This window comes from Scyliorhinus canicula, chromosome 16 (assembly GCF_902713615.1).
Source record: "Scyliorhinus canicula chromosome 16, sScyCan1.1, whole genome shotgun sequence".
Classification (NCBI taxonomy): Eukaryota; Metazoa; Chordata; class Chondrichthyes; order Carcharhiniformes; family Scyliorhinidae; genus Scyliorhinus; species Scyliorhinus canicula.
The window spans coordinates 24737342-24764154 of NC_052161.1; the positions used below are offsets into that span (position 1 = coordinate 24737342).

At 47.1% G+C, this 26813-nt stretch overlaps 1 protein-coding gene across 2 annotated transcripts in view; it reads right to left on the minus strand.

Annotated features, from left to right (window-relative positions):
* The window catches only part of trub1 (TruB pseudouridine (psi) synthase family member 1), a 69932-nt gene that overhangs the window by 7446 nt on the left and 35673 nt on the right, over window positions 1-26813 (minus strand). For both annotated transcript variants that reach the window (XM_038822124.1, XM_038822123.1), the window contains 2 exons: window positions 7427-7508; window positions 4680-4752 (listed from right to left, as the gene is read on the minus strand). In XM_038822124.1, coding sequence (XP_038678052.1) covers window positions 4680-4752; window positions 7427-7508 — 155 coding nt within the window. The remainder of the gene's footprint in view (window positions 1-4679; window positions 4753-7426; window positions 7509-26813) is intronic.

Genomic DNA, 26813 nt, shown 5'->3' on the forward strand with positions numbered 1-26813 from the left:
AATAATAATCTTCATTAGTGTCACAAGTAGGGCTTAACATTGCAATGAAGTTACTGTGGAAATCCCCTAGTTTCCACACTTCGGCGCCAGTTCAGGTACAGAGGGAGAATTCAGAATATCAAATTAACCTAACAGCACGTCTTTCCAGACATGTGGGAGGAAACTGGAGCACCCAGAGGAAACCCATGCAGACACAGGGAGAACTCCGCACACAGCGACCCAGGCAGGCATCAAACCCGGGACCCTAGAGCTTATGAAGCAACAGTGCTAACAGCTGTGCTGCCCAATGGACAACTTTTGGAAAGGGCAAGTTTACCAATGGACGAAGCAAGTCAGAAATGGGAGGAAGAATTGGGACGGAAGTAGGATAGGGACTCTGGAGCGAAGCACTGAGCAGGGCCAACTCTACCTCCTCCTGCGCAAGGCATCAGCCTCACCTAGTTTAAAATGGTGCACAGAGCTCACCTGATAAGAACCCGAATGAACAGGTTCTTCCCGGAGGTGGAGGACAATGTGAACGGTGCCAGGGAGGCCTGGCCAACCCCATCCACGTGTTCTGGGCTTGTCCCAGACTTGTTGGGTTTTGGACAGCCTTCTTCGAGGTGATGTCCAAGGATGTTGGGTGAGGGTGGAGCCATGCACGAGGGTAGCAATCTTCGGGATTTCGGACCAGCCAGAACTTCAAATGGGGAAGAGGGCTGTCGCCCTTGCCTTTGCTTCCCTAATCGCCCACCGGAAAATCCTACTCGGCTGGCGATCAGCAGCACCACCCATAGCTGCAGACTTGATGACAGACCTGACAAGAGTTTCTCTACCTGGAGAAGATCAAATATGCCATCCAAGAGTCAGACAGTGGTTTCCACAAAGTGTGGGGGCCACTCATCAGCCTGTTTCAGGATCTGTTTGAAGCCAACAATGGATAAATGGGGTGAGGAGGTGGGGGGATGCACGGGAACCACAGGAAGCAGACAGGGACAGGGGGGTGGAATGGGGGAGAGACCCAAGGAAATGCCAGGAAGGATTCCAGAGAGAGACCGACACGGGGGCCAGAAGGCACCCCCCCCCCCCTCCCCCCCCCCCCCCACTCCCCCACACAAAGCTGTAAGACCAAAACAAGCGACAAATCAACCATCTACGGCAGAGGAAAGGGCCCAAGATAGAGCCCAAATATAATAGAAAAGGGGAGGGAAGAGGGCGTGCCAAAAAGGAACATGTAAATAATCACTGTTTCAGTCATCTCCTGTAGTATAAAAATGGCAAACTTCAATACAAATATTTATTTAAACAATTGAATTTTGGCATTCATTGCTAATGAAAGAGAGTATTAAAGTGGGAAACGGTGTTGCAACTATATATGGCATTGGAGAAACCTCAGCTGGAGTACCGCGCACAGTTTTGATACCCCTTAAGGTGGTTCAGAGAAGGTTCACTGGATTGATCCCAATGATGGACTTTTCTCGGGTGGAGATTGGGCAATGTAGGCCTATACTTGCTGGAGTTTGGAAGAATGGGAGGAGAACTAATTGAGGTATGTAAAATGTTAATGGGGCGCCATGGTAGACATAGAGCATATGTTTCCCCTTGTTAAATATTCTAAAATGAGAGGCCATAGTTTTAGGCTAGGGACTGGCATACTGGTGTGACAATAATTTCTTCCTCAATGTCAACAAAACGAAGGATTGTCATTGACTTCGAAGCGTAGTGGAGAACATGCCGCTGTCTACATCAATGGGAAAGAAGTAGAAAGAGTCAAGAGCTTCAGGTTTTAGGTGCCCAGATCACCAACTACCTATCCTGGTCCCCCCATGCCGACGCTACAGTTAAGAAAGCCCACCAACGACTCTACTTTCTCAGAGGACTGAGGAGATTTGGCATGTCAGCTACGACTCTCACCAACATTTACAGATGCATAATTGAAAACATTCTTTCTGGTTGTATCACAGTTTGGTATGGATCCTGCTCTGCCCAAGACCGCAGGAAACTATAAAAGGTTGTGTATGTAGCCCAATCCATCACGCAAACCAGCCTCCCATCCACTGACTCTGTCTACAATTTCCGTAGCCTTGGAAAGGCAGCCAGCATAATTAAGGATCCCACGCATCCCGGACATACTCTCTTCCACCTTCTTCCGTCAGGAAAATGATACAAAGGTTTGAATTCACATACCAAACAACTCAAGAAAACCTGATGCCATCAGACCTTTGAATGGACCTACCTCATATTAAGTTGATCTTTTCTCTTCACTCTAGCTATGACTGTAACATTAGATTCTGCAATCTCTCCTTCCTTCCCTATGTACGGTATGCGTTGTCTGTACGCATGCAAGAAACTATACTTTTACTGTATACTAAAACATGTGGCAATAATAAATCAAATCAAATTTAAAACAGGAACGAGGGAAAATTACTTCACTCGTAGGGTCGTGAATCTGTGGAATTTTCTACCGCAGAGTGCAGTGGACACTAGAACATTCAGCAAATTTGAATGTTCTATTGAATGGTGGAGCAGGCTCGAGGGGCTGAACTGCCTACTCCTGCGCCTAGTTCTTGAGAACTGTGAGGAAGATAGGGGCTTCAAGAAGACATTGTCAGACTGCTGGCGGTATAGATGGAAATGTTGCAGAAGAAAATGCATGGAGGTGAGAAATTGTATATTTTGGCAGGAAGAAGGAGCAGTAGTATAAAATAAAGGGCTCAACTCTAAAGGGAGTTCATGAGCAGAGGGACTTTGGCGTATATGTACACAAATCATTGAACATGCAGGGCAGATTGAGAGAGTGATTAAAAAGGAATGTAGGATCCAAGGCTTTAGAAATAGAGACATAAAATATGAAAGTAAAGAATTTAAGTTGAACCCTTACAAAACACTGGTTTAGCCTCAACGAAGTACTGCTTACAATTCTGAGCACCACAATGTAGGAAGAAGAGTGTGAAGGCTTGAAAGAAGACACAAAATTTAGGAGACTGGTTCCAAGAATGAAGGACATAAACTATATGGACAGATTGCAGGACCCGTTTTTTTCCTGAGAATAGGTCACAAGGCGATTTGATAGAGGTATTCAAAATTATGATGCGTCTAGAGAAGATACAGAAACTGCTCCCCTTGGCACAAGTGTTGCGAAACTAGGAATCACCAATTTAAGGCGATTGGCAAAAGAACCAAAGGTAGCATCTGAAAAATCTCTTTTATAAAATCTACGCAACACAGACACCCCAACCAGCCCATGCTGGTGTTAATATTCCACTCGAGTTGCCTCCCATCTTTTCTCTTCTAAATCCATTACTGTAATCCTCTCTTCCATTCTCCCTCATATAATTTTTCTAGTTTTTATTAAATGCATCTCTGCTATTTACTTCAACCACTCTCTCTGGTAATGAGCTCCACATTCTTGCCACTCTTTTGAAAAGGAAGTTTCTTCTGAATTGGCTGTTGGATTGCTTGGTGACATGTAGTATGCTTTTCTGACTGGTTAGGATCTGGAAATGAACTGGTAGTGTGGTGGTGTCAAATACAAATGTGGTTTTCATGGTAGCACAGTGATTAGCACTGTTGCTTCACAGCGCTAGGGACCCAGGTTCGATTCCCAGCTTGGCTCACTGCCTGTGCGGAGTCTGCATGTTCTCCCCGTGTCTGCATGGCTTTCCTCCCTGCGCTCCGGTTTCCTCCCACAAGTCCCGAAAGAAGTGCTTGTTAGGTAAACTGGATATTCTGAATTCTCCCTCAGTTTACTAATAATATTAGTAAATGACACTAATAAAAATGATTACAAAAGAGGATTTGATAAACACCAGAAGAGAAAATATTTGCAGGGTTAAGGGCAGGGCAATGGAGCTAGCGGAGTTGCTCTTGCAGAGAGTAGGCAAGGACACGTTTTGCAAAATAGCTACAGCATACAAGGAGCTATGATTTGGGGCCCTAACACAAGACCAAATAAGGCCCCAGGCCTGAACTTCTGGAAGTTGGATCAGCTCAGTGATTTTACTGGACGTGGTCTTGTAACTGTCCCCCTCTAAGCTCACCAACCAATTAAGGATTGCAGTAGACTCCTGATGCTTTGGCCCAGAGGGCTGCAAAATGAAGGTGCCCCCAGACAGGCAATATAAGTAATAAATTTAGGATGGTCAAGTGAAAAAGATCCCGTCATCTGAAAGGTCAATCTCTCCTGGGGGATTGTTGGGGCAGCCTTCCCTGCTTATGGTTCACTCTTACGTATCGCAGGATCGGACGTCCACCCAACCCTACCTGACACCCCAGGCTGCTGCAGGGGGGGCATCTCTATGCAACAAGAAAATGACGCTCAGCCATCAACAAATACTGGTGAGCCTGCTTAATGGCCTCAAATAGGCTTTAATCACGTGAATTGGCTGCTGCCTTCGTGAAGCAGGTAGCTAATCCACAGAGCCACCATTGGGAAACTTCCCTCGTAGCGAGACTGTCAGGGAACAGTATTAACACTGTTACCAGCAATGATTCACCACCTCTGTTCCTGTCACCAGGGATAGGTAAAATTCAGATCTATGATTCTAACTGTTGCATAATAAGCGGAACAATTAAAAGACAAAAATGTTTCTTTGAATTTATCAAATGGCAAATAGATCTACAGGTTCAGCAATGCAAAATATCCACACAAATTACCCCATCAGTTTCACATTGCCAAAAATGCATAAGTATTAACTTACAATGGAGGAGTCTGCATAACGTTTCCTGTAAATTTCTTCAGAATGCTTTCCAGATCATTCTTTGTTATGTGATCTAGTTAATGGCAAAATAAAACACTCAAGATCTTGCCTTCATGCCAAAGGAGAGAGAAAAATATTTCAAAAACTATTTTCATTCAAAGTAGTCAACAGTATCAGTGTTGCAAGAGTTTATTGGATGAATCAATGATCCATGGATACTGTGTTCCATCATATATAAAAATCTTCCCTTTTCTCCAACCCCCACACCGAAAATTTAGTAGATCGTAATGAGTTAAGACACTGTGCTTTCATTTCTGGATTGAACCTAGGCTTACTTACATGATCAATAACCTTTTTATGTTTCTTTTGTTATTCAGTTGAAATTAATCTGGGTAGATAAGGCTCAATTCCTAATTGACACAATACCCCAAATTGCACTTAGAAAGAGCAAGAGAACTAGTGTGAGACTCACAAAAATAATCAGGGAAGTTTTGGTTAAGCCACAATAGTGCTGAGATGTCCTTTCATAGACAAGCTGGTGGAATGGGCTGACATATAAACAGATGAAATCCAATGCAGCAAAGTTTGAAGCGACATAGAACAAAGTAATAAAATGGTAACATTTTAAAGGGGTCCCAGAAGGCAGGCCTGAGGGTGCATGTGCACAGAATTTTGAAGGTGGCAGGACAGGCTAACAAAGCAGTTGGGATCCTGGACTTTGCAGAGAGTGTACAAAAGCAAAGACATTGTGCTAAACTATATAAAACAAGTTCAGCCCCAGGGATTAGTTGTGTGGATGAAGTGAAAAGCTGAGCTTGTTCTCCTTTAAGCAGAGAAGGTGAAGAGGAGATTTAATAGAAGTGTTTAAAATTATAAAGAACCGACGTAGAGTGAATAAAGAGTAACTGTTTCCAACGGCTGGAGTGCCGATAACCAGGTGGCACAGATCAAAGGCGATTGCCAAAAGAACATGAGCAGAAACCTTTTTTGTGGTTAAGATTTTGAATGCACTGTCTACTAAGATATTGGTGACTAAAGATTAAATGGTAGCCTTCAAAGGGGAATTGGATAAATATTTGAAGAAACTGCAATGCAGGGATATAGAAAAGCTTGGGAGAGTGAGACAAACTGGATTCTCTTCAAAAGAAAAGGCAGATGGACCAAATGACCTTCTGTGCTGTACTATTCCACAGTTCTACGATTATTGGGGCACAGAAATTAAAGTATCATTCTGCTTTGAGTGTAAACTAACATGGTTTGGGGTTGCTCAACAATGATCCTGCATGCCTAAAACAGAAAATATTTAGTCAATTCCACAGCCACAAAAAGATACTGCCTTAAAATGGCTAAATTAAAATGCATTTCTGACAACTTCCAAAACTGAGGATGGAATTTCCACAATTAACCACTATTTGCCATTATTAACCATTGTTTCGCCAACTTTCTGCTAAGTTGCAACAGGAAATTGAGTAAATCCCATGGAATTGCTGAATAGCTCCATTCCAACAGAATCAGCCTCGTACTCTATTTACAGTTCGTGTTTGTCTTTACTCTGAAGTAGGCTAGGAGAGGAGGTAGGCTGGAGGCACTTACCTAAAAAACAATTTTGAGGTTAACAGTTTAACAAATGTTTTGTAACCTGTAGTTGGAAACAGAATAAGAGGACATCTCACTTCAGTCACCACTTTTTGTGTAGACAATTTTCCACAAACAGCAATGAAATGAATGATCCATACATTTCGGCAGAGTTGGTGGAGGAAAATTTCCTGCTTCTTTGAAAACGTGGCACAAGAGCTTTTATGTTCACTTGAACAGGCAAACAAGGCTTCAGTTTAATGTTTTGCTGATAAGGTAACACAGCACTCACTCTGTAGCACTGAAGCATCAGCCTAGGTTATTTACTCAGCTCAGCTGAAGTGGATCTTGAACCCACAACCTTCTGCCTCTGAGTGCACTAACCCTGAGCCAAGATTTTCTTTTTTTTTACAAATAATGCAACAAACCCCCAAACTGATGTAATACAGCATGAATTATTCTGCGTATATGACTACACAAAAAAGACAGGAGAACACCAACACAATTGGCTCAGCTTAATCATTTAGCTTGGTGGCTCCATTTATACAAGGAAAAGCAATGGACAGATAAACTAGAGAATGGGGTGGGGAGGGGAGAAAAAAAAAAGAGTATAAAGCCATGAAACCATGGTGAAATGGTGTACACCTTCACGTGAAGTGAGTACGGTAAATTATCACGCCATGATCGGGTGCACACCAATGCATACCTCCCCCAACTCCAATTCTACCAGAGGCATCAATGACACATTAGAACATCTTTTCCTCAGATAGGACACCTACCTGTACCTCTGTAGGAGCCAGTTAACAATTCTTTAACCCCAAAATAAAGAAAAATCCAGAAAAAATCCAAAGCCATTAGTTCTAAGTGGATATTTTTCATTAACAGCAAGACGCAACACATCCCCAAAATCTGGGACAGTGCAGAGTGATCATTATTCCACATATAGAGGGGAGCAGATAGATCATCAACATAGTAATTGTTGTGGTCGGCATCTCCCTCCATACGGAAGGTGAAAGGATACCAGAAAGAGCAGGGGATCTCAGGATATAAAGCCTTAAACACATGGCATTAAAAATTTAATAAACCTATCGCATTCTAAAGTTTAAAAGCACAGGTAATCTTAGAAAATGCATTTGGAAGACAATTAGTTTAGATTGCTGAAGCTTTCTTACCATACGATTGTTCTTCTGTCACCATCCCGAGAGCATCAAATGTGTCTGTGGCTTTTCCAAGTTCCCCAACTGTTGTATATTTCTGAAAATAAATTGAGACAATTAAATTGTACAAGATTGTACTGCCACATATAACCCATATCATATGTTCAAGGTAAACCACTTTTATCATTTCCGTTAAACTGTGGTGTGGTAGATATTTTCCATACTCAAACATTTTCATTATCCTTCTTCTTTACAGTGCTTTTTTAATTTAATGACTATTTGTTGCTGTTAGCACTGCTGTCTCACAGTGCCAGGGACCCAGGTTCAATTTCGACCTTGGATGACTGTCTGTGTGGAGTTTGTAAATTTTTCCAGCGTCTGCGTGGGTTTCCTCCGAGTGCTCCGATTTCCTTTCACTGTCCAAAGAATAGCAGGTTAGGTGGATTGGCAATGCTAAAATTGTTCAAAGGTTTGGTGGAGTTACGGAGATAGGGTGGGGGAGTGGACCTAGGTTGGGTACTCTTTCGTTGGGTTGGTACAGACTCGATGTGCCAAATGGTGTCCTTCTGCTCTGTATTCTATGAGTCTTTGATAATTAGCAGGGAGGTGGTGAATGAGAACATTAAAATAATTAGATTGTGAATCTGGTTTGCTTGAATGTGACACAGATTATCTAATCACCGCTAAACTACCAGCTGATTTGTCAAACACAAGTTAAAAATGATAAAGAATATGGTGAGTTACACAAAGATGAAACCAGAATTTGATTTGAGTGAATTACAGAATCATTGGTTCCAATCACTGAGTCTTAACTCATAGTATGATAAAATTAAATAAAGAATAGTTAAGATACTGTGAATGAGAACCATATTAATGCTCAAAAAAACCTTTTAAAAACATGCAACATGCTAATATAAGTTACTTTGTGATTCTTGATCAGTGCAAAACAAAAAGCTTTGACAGAATGTCAGTTTTTTCAAGCAACAGCATGCAATTTATTAATTTCTTCCTCTCAGCTTCCTGGACACTACATTCTGGACTTGATTGAAGGCGAATGAATATCCAGGAACCTTTGTCTAGATTTCAGCCAAGCCAGTAAGATTGGAAGTGTGGTTGAAGGTGAATCCATGTCAATTTTCTCGGCTTTTAGCCTGGCTCTTGCCTCCTTAAAAGATACTGTGCCTGACGGGCAGGCAACTGGCAGCAAGCCACCTGCAGGGCCATATGTTAGTGAAAGCTGGAGTCAAACCACTGCCCCAGCAGTCATGCAGCATACTGATACACCCTACCAGTGATTGCCCTTGGAAGGCTAAATTGACCTACCAAAAATTGCTCATTATCCTGTATTAATAAATCACAGGTCTAATGGAAGTGAGAAGCAGAATGTTATTGCATTGTTATAAAATAACCAATTTACTCATATTTTCCTTTCCTAGGTCATAAAGCACCTCTGGCCACATAACCAATGGTGATCCAAAATCATACACTTTTGTCATGATTTTCTTAACATTAACTAAAGCTGTGGAGTTCAAACATAATCAGTCTGAAAAATGATATAAATTATAAAAAAGTCTAAGTTTTCAAATCACAACCGTGCAAAAATGAATTGGGAATTATAATATTCATATTACAATGCAGTAGTAGTCAATTCTCACCCTACTGATCTGGTTGTGCAGCATAATTCAAAGTACAATATTACAATAACACAGCAGAATGGTAATTGTAGGAATTAAGATGTGAAATTTGAACCAAGTACATTTTAAAAGTCCAATATAGCTTTCATTGCACTTTAATGCTAATGGCAGACAGCCATAAAAATTACATTATTTATTAGAAGGTGGTCATGAAAGTTCAACAGTCATGAATGTAGTATTGAACTTTCAGAAATGCAATGTTGTGACTGGCAGCTGTGTAAAAACATGCCCGATTGCCTCCTTGTGCTTTCAGATGAGGTTTTGTGCCGAAAGAATTTCAAAAGTTAGGCACCCAGCAATAAAATGACATGGGGGCGAAGGTCATGTTCATAACACATTTCAAATCCCAAATATTTAAGCAAAAACAAAACATTTGACATTGCAAGTAAATTCAAGGCTGCTACTTAATTTTTCATCTTCTGTCCTATCTAGTTGCATTTTGAATTTCCAAAATTATCTATCTCATCACCAACCTCACTCTCACCCAAAATTGGGTGGTGCACAGATTTCCAACGTTCTTCAGCACTGGGCTGGCGTCTGTCGTATAATTCAATGTCAGTATTTCAAATATCGGGGCAGCACGGTGGCGCAGTGGTTTGCACTGTTGCCTCACGCGCCGAGAACCCGGGTTCGATCCTGACACGGGTCACTGTCCGTGTGGAGTTTGCACACTCTCCCCTTGTCTGCATGGGTCTCACCCCCACAACCCATAAAATGTGCAGGGCAGATGAATTGGCCATGCTAAATTGCCCCTTATTTGGGGAAAAAAAAAATTGGTACTCTATAGAATTTCAATCATCACTTAAAGTCTTTGTTTAATAATTTAGCACAATAATAACAGGCTTGTCAGCAAAGTCAAAACCCATGGAATAAAAGGACAATGGCAACATGGATACAAGCATGGATGAGCGACAGGAAACTAGAAGTAGTGGTGAACTGTTTTTCACACTGGAGGAATGCATATATTAAGGTCCCCTGATACGTCTCTTAACATATATTAATGACTTCAGACATTTGCTGGTGACATCAAAATTAGAAACATTGTGAGCTGGGAGGATAGTGATAGATTTCAAGAGGACACGGACAGATTAATAGTATGGCTGTACACGTTTGGATATTAATTTGTAGATTTTAGAATAGAATTCCTACATTCCAGGGGAGAAATTCTCCGCAACGGCCAATGCCGGCGGAGTGAAACCCAGAGTGTTTCACTCCGGCGTCAGAGGCCGCTCCTCGCTCCCTATTCTCTCTCCCCTCCCCCCCCGGTCAGAACGGCGTTGCAGGAAACTCAGCCGCTGGGCCTTGACACTTGTGTCAAAGCGGCACGCCGATAATGACGCGGCCAGCGGCGCCTAAGTGACGTCAGCCGCACATGCGCAGGTTGGCTGTCCAACCTGCGCATGTGCGGTTTCCGTCTTCCCCTCCGCTGCCCCGCAAGACGTGGCGGCTTGATCTTGCGGGGTGGCGGAGGGGAAAGAGTGCGTCGTTTACAGACGCCGGACCGACGATCGGTGGGCACCGACCGCGGGCCAGTCCCCTCCTGAGCACGCCCGTGGTGCTCGATCCCCTCTCCGCCCGCTACAGGCCCCACACTTACCTGTCGCGCGCTGTTCACGCCGGCAGCGACCAGGTGTGGTTGCCGCCGGCGTGAACCCGTCAGGGTCGTCAGGCCGCTCGGCCCATCCGGGCTGGAGAATCGGCGGGAAAAATGGCGAGCAGCGATTCTCCGAGCATTTGGGGGGGGGGGGGGGGGGGGGGGGGGGGGGGGGGGGGTACTAGAGTGGCCCTCCCGCGATTCTCCCACCCGGCGTGGGGAGAATCGCGCCCCAGGAGTCCCTTCGGCCCATCGGGTCTGCACCGACCCTTCGAACGAGCACCCTATCCATATCCACTCACCCAACCACCCCTCCCTACTCTGTAACCCTATAACCTAACGTGCACATCCCTGGACACTAAGGAGCAATTTAGCATGGCCAATCCACCTAACCCGGACATCTTTGGACTGTGGGAGGAAACCGGAGCAACCAGACGATACCCACACAAACAAGGGTGAATGTACAAACTCCACACACAGTGACCAAAGCCCGGGTCCAGACGCTGCGAGGCAGCAATGCTGACCACTGTGCCGCTCCTTTGGTAAGAAGAGCAAGAGGAGGCAACATAAATTGAACGGTACAATTCTAAAAAAGATGCAGGAGCAGAGGTACTTTGGGAGCACAAATTATTGAAGGTAGTTGTGCAGGTTGAGAAAGTGATTAATAAAGCATATGGATGCACCATAATGGTGAATGGACAGGGGAAGTGGGACTAGCTGAGATGCTCCTGTACCAAACTGCTGTGATCCCAATGAACGTTACTACCGGACAGGCCAGATCACAGGGTGGAGCCCGGTTTAATAGATTATAACTTTAAGCAAGTTCAGCAAGAGCAAGTCTATCGCACCCTCTACACTAGGGCAGCATGGTAGCACGAGGGCAGCATGGTAGCACAAATGGATAGCACTGTAGCTTCACAGCGCCAGGGTCCCAGGTTCAATTCCCCGCTGAGTCACTGTCTGTGTGGAGTCTGCATGTTCTCCCCGTGTCTGCGTGGGTTTCCTCCAGGTGCTCCAGTTTCCTCCCACAGTCCAAAGACGTGCAGGTTAGGTGGATTGGCCATGCTAAATTGCCCTTAGTGTCCAAAAGAAAAAAGGTTAGGAGGGGTTATTGGGTTACGGGGATAGGGTGGAAGTGAGGGCTTAATGGGTCGGTGCAGACTCGATGGGCTGAATGGCCTCCTTCTGCACTGTATGTTCTCTGTTTGTTCACCCTCTACACTATGAGAAGCCCTTAAGGTGGTTATTAGGGGGAAATAATCTCCTGTAAAGCATATATGAAAAGGACTGAGAGGGTGGCAGAGGCTGGTGGATTCCATACTTGAGGTGGACCATCAGTACTCGCTTGCCCCTTCCCGGAATTGCTTGCGAGCAGGAAAAAGCTCCAGGCGCAATTTGAATCATCAACAGGTAAGGTGGTGAGTCAGCTGCGGCGCTTGAAGGGGGTACTTTACAGGAAAAAGGCCAGTTTTTCTTTTTTAAGCTGCTTGCCTAGAGATTGGCAGAATTGTGACATAGTGGCACTGCTGCCTCACAGCATCAGGGACCAGGGGTGAAATTCTCTGACCCCCCGCAGGGTCGGAGAATCGCCTGGGGATGGCGTAAATCCCGCCCCGCAGTGGGCGTAATTCTCTGCCACCTGGGAATTGGCGGGGGCGGAAATTGCGCCGCGGCGATCGGCGTGCCCCCGCGGCGATTCTCCGGCCCACAATGGGCCGAAGTCCCGCCGCTGAGAGATCAATCCCGCCGACGTTGTTTCAACCACCTGTGGTGGCGGTGGGATTGGCGGCGCGTGTGGGCCCCCGAGGCCCTGGGGGGGGGGGGGGGGGGGGGGGGCGCGGCTGATCGGACCCCGGGGGTGCCCCCCCAGTGGCCTGGCCCGCGATCGGGGCCCACCAATCGGCGGGCGAGCCAGTGTCGTGGGGGTACTCTTTTTCTTCCGCCGCCGCCACGGCCTCCACCATGATGGAGGCGGAAGAGAACCCCCCTACTGCGCATGTGCCGGTGGTGACGTCAGCGGCAGCTGGCGCACGGGCGAGCCGGCGGAGGCCTTTCGGCCAGCCCCGATGCCAGCCGGCAGGCGTCAAAGGCCGTTGGCGCCGGTTTTGGCGGCAGTTGGCGTGGCGCCAACCACTCCGGCGCGGGCCTAGCCCCCAAAGGTGCGGAGCGGTTGGCGCCACTCCACTACGCCGGGACCCCCCCGCCCCGCTGGGTAGGGGAGAATCCTGGCCCAGGATTCAATTTCACCTTTGGTGTCTGTCTGTGTGGAGTTTATGCATTCTCCCCATGTGTGCACGTGGGTTTCCTCCAGGTGCTCCGGTTTATTCCCACAGTCCAAATATGTGCAATTAGGGGATTGGCCATGTTAAATCGCCTCTTGGTGTCTAAAGGGTTAGATGGGCTTACTAGGTGTCCAGGATGAGGGTAGGGGCCTGGGCCTAGGTGGCATGCTCATTGAGGGTCAGTGCAGACTTGATAAGCCAAATGGCCTCTTTCTGCAGTGTGGGGATTATATAGATTAGGGACTCGGGTGGCATTTGGTTTCTACCACCTTTATAGTTAATGCAGCTTTCGATGGTAGGCACGGTGCCACAGTGGTTATCACCATTGCTTCAAAGCTGCAGGGCCCCTGGTTCAATTCCCAGCCTGGGTCACTGTCTGTGTGGTCTGCACATTCTCCCTGTGCATACGTGGGTTTCCTCCGGGTGCCCCCCACAAGTCCCTAATGACACGCTGTTAGATAATTTGGACATTCTGAATTCTCCCTCAGTGTACCCGAACAGGCGCCGGAATGCGACAACTATGGGCTTTCACAGTGGCTTCACTGCAGTGTTAATGTAAGCCTGTCCCTGTATGCTGATGGTCTCTTACTTCATGGTGATGGACCCGGTCCCCACCATGGGCGACATAATAAAACTGCTGAGGCTCTTTTTCAGACTACAAGCTAAATCTGAGGAAAGGTGAGTGCTTTCCAGTAAATCCCATGGGGAGGGGAATTAATCTCGGGGTGCTATATTTTCCTATGGCTGGTTCCAGCTTCAGGTATCCAGGGGCCTAAGTAGCCCGGGATTAGGCCCTTCTCCATAAACTGATCTATACGAGCTTGGTAGGTAGGTCAAGGCTGATCTGCAATGGTGAGATAATCTTCCCCCATCTTTGGTAGGTATTGCTCAGTCACTCCAGATGAACATTTTGCCAAGAGTTTTGTTTTGTTCCAGTGTTTGCTGGTCTTTCTCCCGAAATCCTTTTTTGAGGAGTTGAAAAGCTGATAACATCCCTTGAAATGGTCGGCAAGACCACAAAGATTCGTAGGCAGTCCTTCAAAGGGATAGACAGTCAGGGAGCTTGGCGTTGCCGAACATTTTTTATTTTTTTTTTATTTTTTTTTTTTAAATTTAGATTACCCAATTATTTTTTCCAATTAAGGGGCAATTTAGCGTGGCCAATCCACCTGCTCTGCACATTTTTAGGTTGTGGGGGCGAAACCCACGCAGACACGGGGAGAATGTGCAAACTCCACACGGACAGTGACCCAGAGCCGGGATCGAACCTGGGACCTCAGCGCCGTGAGGCGGTTGTGCTAACCACTAGGCCACCGTGCTGCCCTGCCGAACATGATACTTTACTGCTGGGCAGCTAATGCGGAGAAGGTGTTAGGTTGGTGCAGTGACCCGGGAGCCAAGTGGGTGCAGATGGAAGCGAAGTAGAGGGTCTTGTCTGAGGGCATTAGCAATGGCCTTGCTTCCGTTTTCATCAGCAAAGTATTCTGCAAATCCAGTGGTTGTCTCCACTTTGAAGATACGGAGTCAATTCCAACAGCATTTTAACTTGGGGTCAGTGCCTAAGATGACTCCCATTTGTGCAAACGATCTGTTCAAGCCTGGGAAGCTGGATGCCACTTTCGGGGGTGCGAAGTAGAGGGGCTGGATAGAGTGGGTGATTTCTTCTCGGAGGGACGATTTTGCCAATCTGAAGGAACTGATGGAAAGATTCAGGCTCTTGCAACCGGACTTATTCAGATATTTACAAGTTCACAACTTTGCGAAGCGGATTTCCTCGACATTCCCCATGGTGCCGACAACCTCTCTTATGGAGAGGGTTCTTTCACTTGCAGGTTCAGAGGAAAGGAGCACTTCCTGTATTTAAGGATGGATTATGGCAGAGGATTCAGTGTCGGTGGTGGGGTAAGGCCAGGTGGGAGGAGTGAGGGTCCATATTAGTTGAGCCTTCTCCCTTGACGGTCATATTTGGAGTGTCAGACTCTCAGGAGCTGCAAATGGGCCGGGGTCCGATGTCCTGGCCTTCGCCTCACTGATTGCCCAGAGGAGTACTGCTGGAGTGGAGGTCTGCTTCTTCACCCAATGCTCAAGTGTGGCTGGGAGATCTGATGGAGTTCCTCTTCCTCGAGAAAGTCAAGTACATCGTGAGGTGAGCAATTGTGAGGTTTTACTGAACATGGCAGCCATTAATTGTTTACTTTAACTAATTGGTCACCATTAGTTGTTAAGGTGGGGATTTGGGGGGGGGGGGAAAAGAGGTGGAGGTATGCTGTGTTTTGGGGGTTTTATGTTTGCGCTGGTGTTTCTCCTGTTTTGTATTATACAAAATGAAAAACTTGAATAAAAATATATATTTTTTTTTAAATGGTGGCGTGTGTTCCTTTTATATTGTAATCTGCAACATCAGTTTTATATTATGTTGTTATATTGTTATAAATAAAAATATTTATATTTTTCAAAACTATCCCGGCTACCAGACAAATAGATTTTATGAACATCAACCCATGGTCGAGCCCAGTATATAACTTTGCTTGCAAGTTTCTTCAGCCAGAAGTGCCAAATGGCCATCTCCTTATTCGCTGTCATGGATACCAATTAAAGCCAATTTGATCACTTCATATGACATTTAGCTGTGGAGCGCATTCAATTCATTGAAGGCTACAGACGCAAACACCATCCAAGATATCATGCTGCAAACCTGTGCACTAGAACTACAGGTTCTACAGATTGTGCCTACACTGAGTTTAGAAGAATAAGAAGTGATTTTATTGACACACAGGTAAATGCTGAGAGGATTGATGCAGTATCAATTACGCAAAGACAAGAGTAGGATGTAATCGAGGCTTTATTACACTGAGATGTGTGGCCTCCTACAGCAGCTGACGAAATGGCTGCTGTAGGGGAACACGCATATTGAAACTCTGCCTACTGGGTGGAGCCAGCAGGCAGGGATCTACCCCCGTACCTGTAGTACAGGGGCGTTACCGTAAAGCACCTATAACAACATCCTCTATATACAATATATACATCAGTGGTTACTACCACATTCACCACTGTTAAAAATTAGTCCGGCGGGGGTGGTGGAGAACTATATACAGGAAATTGTGTTTTAAAAGTACAGATAAAATTATAAATTCAGGCAGTCCGGTGCCTTAATCTGTCGTAGAGAGCGCCATAGTGCTGGTGGCGACTCTGGCTTGGTCTTTGGTGACTCCGGGAGCATATCAAAATCCTTTTCATCCCAGTGTGCGGGCAAGGGGAGGGCGGAGTGTCCCGGAGTGGTGGGGTGTGCCTGGGGAAGGGAGAGTGGCGCCGGGTCGGGGGGTTTGGGGAACCAGCTGATGCCAGGTCCCTGAGGGAGACTGTCCTGGCGGCCGTCGGGGTACACTACATAAGCGTACTGCGGGTTGGCATGAAGTAGCTGTACCTTCTCAACCAATGGGTCCGCCTTGTGAAGTCGAACATGTCTACGGAGGAGAACGGGTCCTGGAGCTGCCAGCCATGTTGGGAGCGATACCCCGGAGGTGGACTTCCTGGGGAAGGCAAAGAGAAGTTCATGGGGGGTTTCATTAGTCATGGTGCACAGGAGCGACCGAATGGAGTGGAGTGCATCGAGGACCTCCTGCCAGCAGGAAGCCAGGAGATTTCTGCTCCATAGCGCCAGCTGGACGGCCCTCCAGACCGTCCCGTTCTCCCTCTCTACCTGCCCATTTCCCCTGAGGTTGTAGCTGGTCGTCCTGCTCGAGACAATGCCCCTGTTGAGCAGGTACTGGCGCAGCTCATGAATGAGAATCCCCGGTCGCTGTGGACGTAGGCGGGCAAACCGAACAGAGCGAAGATGGTGTTGAGGGCTTTGATGGCAGTGGCAGACGTCATGTCGGGGAATGGGACACAAAGGGGCATCGTAAATATTCATCGACCACACTGAGAAAGTACGTGTTGCGGTCGGTGGAGGTGATGGGCCCTTTTAAGTCCACGCTGAGGCATTCAAAGGGACGGGAGGCCTTCATCAGGCGCGCACGGTCTGGCCGGTAGAAGTGCGGTTTACACTCCGCGCAGACATGGCAATCTCTGGTGATAGCCCCGACTTCCTCGATGGAGTAGGGCAGGCTGTGGGTCTTGATGAAATGGTAAAAACGGGTGACTCCTGGGTGACAGAAGTTGTCGTGCAGGGTGCGGTGTCGGTCCACTTGTGCGCTGGCACATGTACCTCGGGATAGGGCATTGGGTCGGCTCGTTGAGCTTACCAGGGCGATACAAAATTTCGTAGTTGTAGGTGGAGAGCTCGATCTTCCACCTCAAGATTTTATCACTTTTGATCTTGCCCCGCTGTGTATTATTAAACATGAAGGCAACTGACCGTGGGTCAGTGAGGAGAGTGAATCTCCTGCCGGCCAGGTAATGCCTCCAATGCCGCACAGCTTCAACGATGGCTTGGGCCTCCTTTTCGACGGAGGAGTGCCGAATTTTGGATGCATGGAGGGTGCAGGAAAAGAATGCCACGGGCCTGCCTGGCTGGTTGAGGGTGGCGGCCAGAGCAACATCTGATGCATCGCTCTCCACTTGGAATGATAACATCTCATTGACTGCGTGCATCGCGGCCGTGACAATGTCGGCATTGATACGGTTGAAGGCCTAGTGAGCGTCGGCCGTCAGTGGAAAACAGTGGATTGGATGAGTGGGCGGGTCTTGTCCGCATAGTTTGGGTCCCACTGGGCGTAATACGAAAAGAACCCCAGGCATTGTTTGAGGGCCTTAGAGCAGTGGGGGAGGGTGAGGGGGAGTTCCATGAGGGGGCGCATGCGATCGGGGTCGATCCCCAGAACTCCGTTCTGGACCACATAGCCGAGGATGGCAAAGCGGTTCATGCTGAACACGCACTTCTCCTTGTTGTACGCGAGGTTGAGGAGTGGCGGTGTGGAGAAATTTGGCACGGTTGGCGTCATGGTTCTGCTGATCGTGGCCGCAGATGGTGACATTGTCCAGGTACGGGAAGGTGGCCCGCAGTCTGGACCGGTCAACCATTCGGTCCATCTCCCGTTGGAAGACAAAGACCTCATTGGTGACGCCAAAGGGGACCCTAAGAAAGTGATAAAGGCGGCCGCCTGCTTCGAACGCAGTGTATGGGCGATCCGCCTTACGGATGGGGAGCTGGTGGTAGGCAGATTTCAGGTCCACTGTTGAGAAGACCCGGTACTGTGCAATCTGATTGACCATATCAGATATGCGTAGGAGGGGGGTATGCGTCGAGCTGCGTGTACCGATTGATGGTCTGACTGTAGTCAACGACATTTTATTATTCTCCCCAGTTTTGATTACTACCACTTGGGCTCTCCAGAGGCTGTTGCTGGCCTCGATGATGCCTCCCCGACGCAGCCGCTGGACTTCAGACCTGATGAAGGTCCTGGTCTGGGCGCTGTACCGTCTGCTCCTGGTGACGACGAGTTTGCAACCCGGGGTTAGGTTTGCAGAAAGGGAAGGTGGGTCGATCTTGAGGGTCGCAAGGCCGCACACAGTAAGGGGTGTTAGGGGCCCGCCGAATTTCAGGGTTAGGCTCTGGAGGTTGCACTGGAAGTCCAGGCCGAGTAGCAAGGCAGCGCAGAGGTTGGGGAGGACGTAGAAGCGGAAGCCGCGGAACTCCACGCCCTGGTCAGTGAGAGTGGCGATGCAGTACCCCTGGATCACCACGGAGTGGGATCCGGAGGACAGGGAGATTCTCTGATTGGCAGGGTGTACCGCGAGGGAGCAGCGCCTTACCGTATCGGGGTGAATTAAACTTTCAGTGCTCCCGGAGTCCAGCAGGCAGGAGATCTCATATCCGTTGACCTTCATTTTAGTTGAAGCAGTCGCGAGGTTGTGTGGTCGAGACTGGTCAATCATGACCGAGGTGAGACGCGGCTGGTCATCGGTGGTTGCAGGTGATGAGCAGCCTGATGAGGTGCCCGACGGGCAGGGGTCCTGAGCCGAGCAAAATGGCGGCACCCACGAGCCGCGTGTGTGTCGTGGGGAAGGCAAGATAGCTGCACCCTGGGGCTGCACGTGTCGTGAGGAAGGCAAGATAGCGGCGCCCGTTGGTCTTGGGAGGAACAAGATGGCGGCGTCCACTGGCCGCATGTGGTCCGAGGGGAAGATGGCGGCGCCCACTGGCCGCACGTGGGGGGTGCCGGGACAATAGCGGTGATTGAGCGGGCCTGGCACACTGCAGTGAAATGTCCCTTCGTGCCACCGGCCTTGCAGAGGGCGCTTCGCGCCGGGCAGCGCTGTCGGGGGTGTTTTGACTGCCCACAGAAGTAGCATTTGGCCCCCCGGGGTTGGTTGGCTGGCTGAGGGCGATCGCTGATGGGGTCCACGATGGGGCGGCCATCTGCGGAGTCCACGATGCACAGGAGGGGTGCGTCGCACAGTCGGGGGTATAGGCCTGAATATTGCGTGATGCGACCGTAAGGGAGAGCGCTAGCTTTTTGGTTGCTGCGAGGTCGAGCGTGGCCCCTTCTAAGAGGCTCTGGCGGATGTAGTCAGACCCTATGCCCGTAACAAATGCGTCTCTCATCAGCAAATTTGAGTGTGCCATGGCCAAAACGGCCTCACAGTTACAGTCTCTAACTAGGGCAAGAAGGGCGCGCCAGAAATCTTCCACTGACTCACCGGGAAGCTCGCGCCACATGGAGAGGTGGTGTCTGGCATAGATTTTGTTAGTCCGCTGAGCGTAGTTTTCCTTCAGCAGCGCCATGGACTCTGCATAGGTTGGCGCGTCCTGGACGAGTGGAAAGATGTTGGAGCTCAGCCGGGTGTAAAGGATCTGGAGCTTCTGTGCTTCTGGAATTGTGTCTGGCGCAGACCCGATGTACGCTTCGAAACAGGCTAGCCAATGTTCAAAGTCCTTTTTGGCGTTGTCTGCTTGAGGATACAGCTTCAGGCGATCCGGCTTCATGCTGAGGTCCATCTCTGAAAACTCAGTGTAATAAATTGATGCACTATCAATTACCCAAAGACAAGAGTAGGATGTAATCGAGGCTTTATTACACTGAGATGTGTGGCCTCCTACAGCAGCTGACGAAATGGCTGCTGTACGGGGAACACACATATTTATACTCCACCTACTGGGCAGAGCCAGCAGGCAGGGATCTACCCCCGTACCTGTAGTACAGGGGCCTTATCGTAAAGCACCTACAACAATATCCTCTATATAAAATATATACATCAGTGGTGACTACCACAAGGATATTTTTCCTCATGGGCGAATCTAGAACTAGCTTCACTGAATGCTGCCCCATGTAGAACTTGTCTGATAATTAACCAACCTATATCAGCTTGCTGCAGATATAGAACATAGAACAGTACAGCACAGAACAGGCCCTTCGGCCCTCGATGTTGTACCGAGCAATGATCACCCTACCCAAACCCACGTATCCACCCTATACCTGTAACCCAACAACCCCCCCCCCCCAACCTTACTTTTTAGGACACTACGGGCAATTTAGTATGGCCAATCCACCTAACCCCCACATCTTTGGACTGTGGGAGGAAACCGGAGCACCCGGAGAAAACCCACGCACACACGGGGAGGACGTGCAGACTCCGCACAGACAGTGACCCAGCCGGGAATCGAACCTGGGACCCTGGAGCTGTAAAGCATTTATGCTAACCACCATGCTACCGTGCTGCCCAAAGATATGAAAATTATCTTTGGGACAACAAGGAGATGATAGCATTTGTGGGTAATGGACACCCCAACAAGACCAGCCATTTCCCTGTGAACTGCAACAGCATCACCATAATTGATTCATTATCATGGAAGCAGAGACCACTGACCAGCCACGTCAACATTACAGGAGTAGGGAAGAGGCTGGGTGCTCTGTGATGAGTGTCCCACCTCCTGATTCATCAATGCCTCTCCATCATTTTCAACACTCAAGATAGAGGTGTGGTGTAAAGCTCATTAATCACCTTGCTGTCATGGCAACATTCATGAAATTTACACCATCCAAGAGACTATTTAGCTGATATAGACGCTCATGGTAGGGGTGAAAAGGAAGTACGAGAGTCATAACCTGATCGGCTATTTGAAGTACAGTAAGATTCAACCTCTGAACAGGAGAGGGCCATTCAGCCCCCCGAGCCGGTTCCACCATTCAATGAGATCATGGATTCAGATTTCAACTACATTTGCCCTCCTTTTCTCCATATGCCCCGATATCCTTGCCCAACAAAATTCATCAATCCAACTGATCCAGCCTTTTTGCAGAAAATTCTAGATAACTTTTACTAATGTGAAAAAGTGATTCCTGATTTTTCGTCTGAATGGTTTGCTTGTAATTTTAAGTCTGCTCAGTGTCGATTTCTCTCTCTCCACCTCCTCCCCGACCCCTAAGGAAATAGCTTCTTTGTATCTATCCCATTGTAACCTTTTAACATTTCCCCTTTGATCAGATTATCACTCAATCTTCACCACAAAATAGAATATAAATTTATGAAATCCTCCCATATAATTTAGTTCTCTTGGAGGATCTGCACTGCGTCCCCTTCTCAGCCAGTATATTCTTCCTGGGATACAGTGCCAGAACTGAATGCAATGCTCCAGATGGGATCTGGCCAAAGCTCGGTTCAACTGAAGCACAACTTCCTCTCTTTTATAAAATCCATTTGCAAAGCACACTATTGTAGCCACCTGGGTTGGCCACTTCCCGCCTTTAAAATGGAGATTCGCTAAGAATGCAGGGAAATTCAGCCACGGACAAAAAACAAGCAGGTCCAAAATCTCCTGTATATTAGAACTTGCAGAACCCAGACAGCACTGAAACTGACAGCCATCTACATATTGATGAGCGATCCCAGAGAACAATTGAAACTGTTAAGATAATCAAGGCCAAGCCAGACTCCTCGGCGCCAGCAGCAGCCAAGACAAGGGAAGGCCAACGGACACTTAGGAACCGCCCAGCTCCAGTATTGGAGAAATCGTTCCAAGTGATCAGAACTCAGTCCAATCACTTGGAACCAGGTACGGGGTCCGCCCAAAAGGGCGTGAAGCCCCTGGGGACTATAAAATAGAGTCCCCAGGTTCAATTCGTTCTTCTTGGCAGCTCTCAAAGAACTCGACCGTGACTCTCAACTCGGAGAGACTTGCCTAGCAGCTGCACCAACCAAGTAAGTGTCCAGTCAACGCACGCTACGAGATAGGCGCTCCTAATCCTTAGACCATACCAGCTGGAAGCCTGCAGACTCAGGATCGAACGAGAGGCCAATTGTTCCCCTGACCTAGTGGGTCCCTTTTCCAAAGCTAAGTATTGGCCTGTTAGTGTTAGTGATAGCCTAGTGAATAGTATTTTATGCATGAGTAGCGATTGACTGTGTATATAATAAATGTGTTTTGATTTGAACCTTACTAACTGGTGTATTGAGTTATTGATCAGCAATTGAACTTGAACCTCTTGGTGGTATCATAAAGATACCTGTCGGCTCTAGAGCAAGGTGATTAAACAGAGCAAATTAAGTGTAAAGCACACTTAGCAAAACAAGCAACACTCTTCAGCTGACCAGTCACACCCCAAGCAAGGTTCATCCATCCTGTCAGCTGCACGAGTGCTCGGGGTAAAAAGGGCAGCAAGGTAGCAGAGTGGTTAGCACTGTTGCTTCACAACTCCAGGGTCCCAGGTTCGATTCCCGGCTTGGGTCACTGTCTTGTGTGTAGTCTGCACGTTCTCCCAGTGCCTGCATGGGTTTCCTTCCACAAGTCCCAAAAGACGTGCTGTTAGGTAATTTGGACATACTGAATTCTCCCTCAGTGTACCCGGAACGTCGCGACTGGGGGCTTTTCACAGTAACTTCATTGCAGTGTTAATGTAAGCCTACTTGTGACAATGAAGATTATTAAAATAAAAGTCAGCTGGTTACTATAGAGGTTGATTGACCCACAATGCCAGTTATATGCCTTAGGGGCAATTTGAAAATCTATACCATTATGTTCTGTAGATCATATGCTGTTGATAAATCCTTCTGCTTACAGTAATTCAACTTATTCTTTTAGTTCATTCATGGATGTGAGCATCACTGGCAAGGTCAGCATTTACTGCCCAACCCTAATTACCCCTGTTGTTAATTTACCCTGTTCTTATATTGATAAAATTAATGTTGAATGTATTTCGTTAACTGGTAATTTATTCCAACATACTCACCTACTCTGTAGTGAGGAAAAGAAGGAAAACCTCTTCTCATCTCTATTTCAATTAAATCTGGTCAATGTTGCACTTGAGCTTTTTTGTTCCGAATCATAATCCAGGTTAAATATTCTGCTTACATCTATATTACTCTCACTTCCAATTACTAAAATAATATTCATGCTGGTTAATTATTAAACTTGATGAATAAAATATGATTAACAGATCTGTTAAAACCTATGGTCAGAAAGCAACAGCCCGAGTGAATTTTCTGGAGTGGTGACTAACATATAATTTTTAATATACTTCCTGAACAAAGGGTTTTATCATAGAATTTACAGTGCAGAAGGAAGCCACTCGGCCCATCGAGTCTGCACCGGCTCTTGGAAAGAGCACCCTATCAGAGGTCAACACCTCCACCCTATCCCCCTTACCCAGTAACCCCACCCAACACTAAGGGCAATTTTGGACACCAAGGGCAATTTAGCCTGGCCAATCCACCTAACCTGCACATCTTTGGACTGTGGGAGGAAACCGGAGCACCCGGAGGAAACCCATGCACACACGGGGAGGATGTGCAGACTCCACACAGTGACCCAAGTCGGGAATCGAACCTGGAACCCTGGAGCTTTGAAGCAATTGTGCTATCTATAATGCTACCATCGAACCTGGGACCCTGGAGCTGTGGAGCAATTGTGCTATCCACAATGCTACCATGCTGCCCTTAAACAGGACAAATCTGCTGAACAAAAAAAGACATCTAGGAACTCCTGTAACCCAGACTGGCATACTGCAATGGGCCGGTCAAGTATTTTCTTTCATCCAACGAAACAAAAAAGGTCAGATAAAATCTACTGATCAAATCAGTTCAAACCTAAATCAGTAGCTCAGAAATTATTTCCGTTTAATCGATCTAAAGTACACTAATTATTAAATGCAAGATGTTGAATTTGGGTCTTTTGAAGCTTCTCCTTGGCAATCTGTAAATCAATCTAATTGCATATATGGCATAATAAATATAAAATAAAGCTAATAAGCCAGTTTTCCATTGCCTATTTAATTTAGCTGCTTACTGATCAACTTTCCCGAAGGTTATATGCACGAGTAACAGATGGATAACAGCCGTAATGTGTAGTTACATGGGTGATTTTTAGATACATTAGGAGAAAAAACAACAAATTTGGCATCAACTCCCACGTTTTTCTGCCATCGAATGGCCATTACAGTTCACTTTTCATATTAAATAAAAAATAATCTTTACTGTCACAAGTACTGCACTGCAATTAGGTTACTGTGAAAAGCCCCTAGTCGCCACATTCCGGCACCTGATCGGATACACAGAGGGAGAATTCAGAATGTCCAAATTATCTAACAGCATATTTTTCAGGACTTATGGGAGCAAACCAGAACACCCGGAGGAAACCCTCGCAGACACGGGGGGGGGGGGGGGGACGTGGAGACTCCGCATAGACCGTGACCCAAGCAGGGAATCGAACCTGGGGCCTTGCTGCTGTGAAGCAACATTGCTAACAACTATGCCACCGATGCACAAAACCTCTGAGCTAGTAAAAAAGATAACAAGAGTGATCTCACGAGATAATCCAAATGGTTGCTGGAATCCCCAAAAGGCTAAGGAGGTCAGAGGTCCAAAAAGGTCAAATTGTGAGTTATGCTGTGACAGATTTTTCAAATCCAATTTACCCCAGAAAAACAAGACAAAACAACAATATTTCAGGGCTTTCAAACTATCACCAGGCAAGAACAAGAAAGTTATTTAGGACTGGCTCATGTCACGCAAGGTGCATGTCCACCTTTATTTATTATCCAATTGGTAAACCTGATCGGAAATGTGAATGGGTGCTTTCTGCAGCAACCCAGCTCCATAAGATTGTCATAAGACGTGACCCCACCAATTCAGCCTCCAATGGCCCTTGCTTGTCAGCTTTGTACATTAGGAAACGATGATAGAAATGGGGCCCAGCAACTGATTGCCATTATGAAAGCTGCAATTTTAAAAAATTGCTATTTGAAACATCTTCTTACATAGATACATAGAAGATAAGAGCAGGAGGAGGCCTTTTGGCCCTTGGAGCCTGCTCCGCCATTCATCATGACCATGGCTGATCACCCAACTCAATAGCCTAATCCTGCTTTCTCCCCATAGCTTTTGATCCCATTCTCCCCAAGTGCTATATCTAGCCGCCCCTTGAATATATTCAATGTTTTAACATCAACTGCTGCCTGTGGTAATGAATTCCACAGTGTCTCCTTATCTCTGTCCGAAATGGTTTACCCTGAATCCTCAGGCTGTGGCCCCTGGTTCTGGAAACACCTATCATTGGTACTATCTTCCCTGCTACCAGTAGGCTTCAATGAAGTTAATATGAAAAGCCCCGAGTCGCCACATTCCGGCACCTGTTCGGAAAAGCCGGTATGGGAATTGAACTCATGCTGCTGTCATTGTTCTGCATTACAAGTCAGCTGTTTAGCCCACTGTGCTAAACCAGCCCTATTCTTAAATCCCTTTGGCTGTAACAACGGGAGCCAAGATGTAGTGACGAAGCATTTCCAGCATAAACAACTTAATAACAGTGAATGGAGCAGGCACTTTCCTCCTCTCTCTTTCCCCCCCCCCCCCCCCCCCCCCCCCGTCCCCCAGCTCCACAGTGATTAGCACTGCTGCCTCACAGCACCATGGACACAGGTTCGATTCCAGCCTTGGATGACTGTGTGGAGCAGAATGTCAGTGCATGTGTGATGGACCGAATGGCCTCCTTTTGCACTGCAGGTATTCTATGGATATGACTGGCACCAAGATTTGTTACGGGTCAAGACCTTAGCAGAAAACAGAACATTCAGCGCAGCACCAATACTCAGGGATTTGGCCAAGTTACCAAAAACGGAAATAAAATACATAAACGGTGTTAATATGCATGTCATGAATGTGCCTGGGAACAGCAGTAAATGATAGAATGTAAGAGGTCCAGCAACATCTGCTTAGAAACAGCGGTAGCCAGTATTCAAAAGGCCAGATGAGATACGTCTCTCCCAATGATAATATTAAAATCATAGAATCCCTGCAGTGCAGAAGGAGGCTCTTCAGCCCACAGAGTCCGCACGACCCTCTGAAAGAGCACCCTACCTAGGTTCAGAAACCCACTCTGTCCTCAAAGTCCAACCTAACCTTTTGGACACTAAGGAACAATTCAGCAAGGCCAATTCACGTAACCTGCACATCTCTGGACTATGGGAGGAAACCAGAGCATTTGGAGTAAATCCATGCAGACGTGGGGAGAAAGTGCAAACTCCACACAGAAATTCAGCCAAGGCCAAAATTGAACCTGGGTCACTGGCACTGTGATGCAGCAGTGCTAATGACCGTGTCACCGTGCAGCACCTCCCCCCCACCTTCAGTGGGTTAGATTAGAAGGCAGTTTAGATAAGGATCAGGTGTGAATGGCTAATAAGTAGAAACAGCTCACATAGACGATTGGGAAAATCAAATAACTATATATGCCGGAGAGTCAAGGAAGTTCATGGGGAGAGACAGCCAAATACACAGAAGGCATGATCAAAGGAGAACAAAGGTATAATTAATCAGACCCTCAGAGGCAAGGGAAACCAGTTAACATCTTGCCGGCTCAGGAACAGACAAGCCAGTTTCCAGCCATCAAGCCTGTA